Raw genomic sequence first — 4,163 nt, forward strand, 5'->3', positions numbered from 1 at the left:
GAAAACTCGAATATTGAGCCGTAGCATAGAGGCCACTATGCTATATTGCTATCCATAGCACCCCAGCCTAACTCCATACAGATAGCTCATATACGGATATAATTTCTCGGATCCGGACGAAATCGGATAATATCCGATCCGTTTACACCCCACACTGATACTGCATTTTTACTATAAATGCGAATCAAAAAGAGATTTATAAATTCCTTAACGATTCTCAGTTTCTCACCCACCATTCCCGTCGCGGCAACCCCAAGAAACTTGTTAATCAAAAGCGATAAAAGAACAATCCCATCACGGAAAGCACCAAACCAAATCCAACTCCAGCTACCCTTTTTCTTCTCAAACAAGTCTCTATTGTGGAATCTGTTTTCTTGTCGGCGCGTTCGTAATGCAGCGGCCGCAATAACATGAAGCCGGCGACAGAGGCGGACCGGAGGCATGGCGAGGGGCGTTGCGTCGTGGGGAAGAGGGAAATCGTGCTCTTATAAGAAGTTCACGATCGCCATCTGTTTTGTCAATCTGTTTGTTGCGCTGGTGATCCTGAGATCTCTGTGGTTCTCCTGCGCCAGCAATTCCCATTCAGGTAAAATAGAATTTTTTTTTATGCGGATGTTTTTCAATTTTCTTCTCTTAATTTTGCTGATTTGATGTGTTTTCAGTGAGTAAGAAGTACACGGAGGGGCAAATTGAGAGGATAAAGGAGTCGATTCGTATTCGCGAAGAGGCTGTACCGACTGAGCTTCTAAAAGCGGTTCGTAATCGTATCTACTTGATTTTAATTTTTCTACAGTTCGATGGGTGCAGGGGTATGATTTTTTGGTTATTTGGGCTTGAACAGGTGATGAGATTGAGAAAAGAGATGGCTGAGCAAGAGAAGAGTAAATTAAAGTTGCCACTATCTCTCAAGCAAAAGGTGGCTCGGGATATTATAGAGAAATTGAGAAGCTTGAGAGAAGGCAGCAATTCTACTGATGAAATAGGTTGGTTTGAAAATTTCATGTAGGAACATAATCTAATTCTAATTTCATGTAGCGAGTGATTGATACTGATAGTGACTGGTGTCACTAAGTTCCCACTGAGTGGTACCATCTGAAACATTACAGATTTAGTGCCGTTATAAACCTAGTTTACCAATTTTTGTGTTTCAGTTATAAAGTTCACATTTGCTGTATTATATATTTTTTTTTTTTTGTAGTTTTTGGATTAGGCCCTAGTGGTTCTACCTTTGATGAGATAAAGCAAACTCAGTTGTAAATTGTTGAGAAACTGCACTATCTGATATGACACAGCCAATTAAATTATGCGGACATAATTTGCCCTCTTTGATGCTCCAAATGTCTGTTTAATTATTTTGAATTTAGTTCTCGTAAATAAAAACTCTTAAAATCTGAGTTTTTAAATATTTAATTACCTGTTAGAATCATGTTACATACATTTCTCTAATTTATGTAATTGTTGAGTTTTTCCCAATAGAAGCGGTGGAGATGTGGCGTATTGAAAGGCTAAACGATCTTAAGACTTCCGAGAGGAACTTGTCAGATTTAGTCAGTTCCTCAAAAGAAGCAAGTATGTACTTCCTTTGAAAGAAATAATCCAAAACCTAGAGAAAATGATGATCTAAGTTTTGGCCTTTTTTTTTTATATACTTCCAGTTAAAAATCTAATGACTATTCATGTCTACAGATATGCTGAGAGTTGCACTGGAGTTGAACTGGCATACACTAATGGATGACATTGGTATTTGGATACCAGCTAATGTTACAAATCCAGAACATAATGATAAACCTGATAATGAGCCCGAAGGTTATTTTTAGATTTTGAAATTTTCTCCTGCCTTTTAAAATGTGTGCCTGAATTAAAATCTTATGTTTGTGACCTTTACCATTTCTTGCTTTATAATTTTTGTTGCTACATTTTTTTTTTTTCTGGTAATAGAGGCAGAGATCATACCAGGGCCACCGCTACAGCCAGTGTGCAATGCTGAATTACACACTGATTATGCTGGTGCAGCTGTCAGGTGGGGCCTCACTCACCATAAGGAGAGTGCAGCTGATTGTTGCCAGGCATGCCTTGACCAGGCCAAACATGCCAAGCCTGGAGAGATGAAGTGTAATATATGGGTTTATTGCCCTTCTGAATTTGGCTGTTTTTCACCTGATATTTATGAACATAAGCATCAGGAGTGCTGGTTGAAAATGGTAATGGTTTTTTTTTCATGCTTTCTATTTGCAATAGGATTTATTTATTTGATTGTTAGGTTGTCCGATCACTACAGACTGAACAGTACCAAAATTGGAATTCATATTACCCAAGTTAACTCAAATTTTGAGTTTAGATCCGGACTGTCCTATCTTCTTTAGCATGAATATTAAAGGAGCCCTGTGCATTCCACCTCAGTTCGGATTGGACCGGATTCTGATCGGACGGCCCAGATCTGAACTCAAAATTCGAGTTACTTGAGAGGATCTGGACTCCCAAAATTGTAGATGGTAAGAGTTGCTGGCTAAGAAAAATGCCGAAATAACACTGAAAAAGAAGGAAAAAGTGTATTTTTGGTTCAGGAGAGCGGATTAGGTAATGGCAATTGAAAAAAAGGGAAGGAAAAAAAAGAAAAGAAATAGATCTCTCGTACTTCACTGGGACTTCACATCAGCTGTTATATAGTTTGTGATTGCACTTCTGAATTAATATGCCCTTGAACTTCCCAAGGGTATAAACTATAAACCAAATAAAAACCTACTTTTATTGTAAAATGGATGGTTAGAATCCAATAATGGCACAACTGTACCACCACAAAGACGACTGAAATACTAAGTTGAGAGCTGTAACAGTACTATGATAAATCCCGAGATAGAATCTTTCGCAACTGGTCCGGAATCCTAGATGCACAACAGTCTATTCTCTGTCTCAGATCCAAGATTCGGCAGTGTTGTATTGTCAAAATACTTGCTGATAATAGCATTATGCTTGGTCCAGTTTATAGTTTGTAAATTAACGAAGAGCCGCAATACCAATACCCATGCAGGATGAAAAGCCGAGGATAAACTTCAAGGACAAGTATTCTGAGTCATATAGAGATTCACATCCGACCGCTCCTGTTGTCGTGCCTTGGATGTCTGGTGTGATCTCTAATTAAAGCTCGATATTTTTTGCTACATGAGGCAAGTGCTGAGCTACTAATAGTCAAGTCATCTGTTCTTGCCAAATTCCAATCTGCTTCAGTTTAGTTTATTCCTGATTTTTTTTTTGACATCACTGTATATTTTTACCACAGGCATTATTAGCTTCCTGAGCTATTCAATTGGAAAAGTTTTTCTTGTTGTATTATTGGTGATACCTTTTACAGTGATTTGCTGTCGTTGTGTCAATTGCTGTTTGAGACATTGGCACGTGAAAATGCAAAGAACTTAGTGGGTTCGTCACCTACTGTTTCGTTGTGTTAATGAACCGGACGCTTTGACCTGAAGCATTTTTAATTACTCCTCTATAGCCTAAAAGAGCCCTATTTTGCCCTTGGTTTTATCCGAAAAGAATCATAAGTTCATAACCCAATAAAGTGGGATGCTCATTAGGTCAATTAATCAATCAGTCTAACATGGCAAGTTATGTTAAGTATGATACCGGCAGCTGTGCTATCCTTGTGTGGCGAGGATCGCGCTGATCACTATAGAATAGTTATTGCTGACTTGGATCTCAACACGTTCAAGAAATCATTATGGCATGACTTTGTTTTATGGTGGGATGTGTATAATATTGCAAAATAATTCCGTATGATTGGAATGTTGGTCGGTGGAGCTTTCACTAGAAAACCATCTATTGGGTAATGTGGCGTCATCAATGATATATTATTTTATAAAGCGGGTGTGGATAACATTTTTACATGCACGATGTAAATCCAACTAATTTTAAAAAAATCTCTCCAAATCCATTATTTTGAAAAAGTAAAATTGGTACAAATAAAATACGACTTGAGAAGACTCGAAATTGAGACTATAAAAAAGTCAAACAATTTGGTATCTAACCGTGCGATTTTAATTTTAACATTAAACTGTACTGTAAACATTTCGCTAGTTTTTTTAATGCATATTTAGTTCTTTTTAACAATAATATAGTTAGAATCCTCAAAACTTATCTGATAATAATTAGAAGTGTGATGATAG

The 4,163-nt window shown here is 37.4% G+C and overlaps 1 protein-coding gene across 1 annotated transcript; it reads left to right on the plus strand.

The window, feature by feature from the left end:
* The first annotated feature begins 213 nt into the window (after positions 1-213).
* LOC144553142 (dimethylallyl, adenosine tRNA methylthiotransferase) lies at positions 214-3,425 on the plus strand. Its single transcript, XM_078301238.1, has 7 exons — positions 214-586; positions 663-754; positions 842-983; positions 1,477-1,569; positions 1,687-1,806; positions 1,939-2,201; positions 3,029-3,425. The coding sequence occupies exons 1-7, from the start codon at positions 442-444 to the stop codon at positions 3,137-3,139; spliced, it is 966 nt and encodes a 321-aa protein (XP_078157364.1). The 5' UTR covers positions 214-441; the 3' UTR covers positions 3,140-3,425.
* Positions 3,426-4,163: the final 738 nt, after the last annotated feature.

The sequence above is a fragment of the Carex rostrata genome, chromosome 4, assembly GCF_964058835.1.
Source record: "Carex rostrata chromosome 4, lpCarRost1.2, whole genome shotgun sequence".
Lineage (NCBI taxonomy): Eukaryota > Viridiplantae > Streptophyta > Magnoliopsida > Poales > Cyperaceae > Carex > Carex rostrata.

Excerpts from the sequence above, each read along its gene's own strand:
- LOC144553142 (XM_078301238.1), top strand. The coding sequence starts at position 442 with ATGGCGAGGGGCGTTGCGTCGTGGGGAAGAGGGAAATCGTGCTCTTAT. Across the intron at positions 755-841 it reads CGACTGAGCTTCTAAAAGCG|GTGATGAGATTGAGAAAAGA; the intron begins GTTCGTAATCGT and ends GGGCTTGAACAG. Across the intron at positions 1,570-1,686 it reads CAGTTCCTCAAAAGAAGCAA|ATATGCTGAGAGTTGCACTG; the intron begins GTATGTACTTCC and ends TCATGTCTACAG.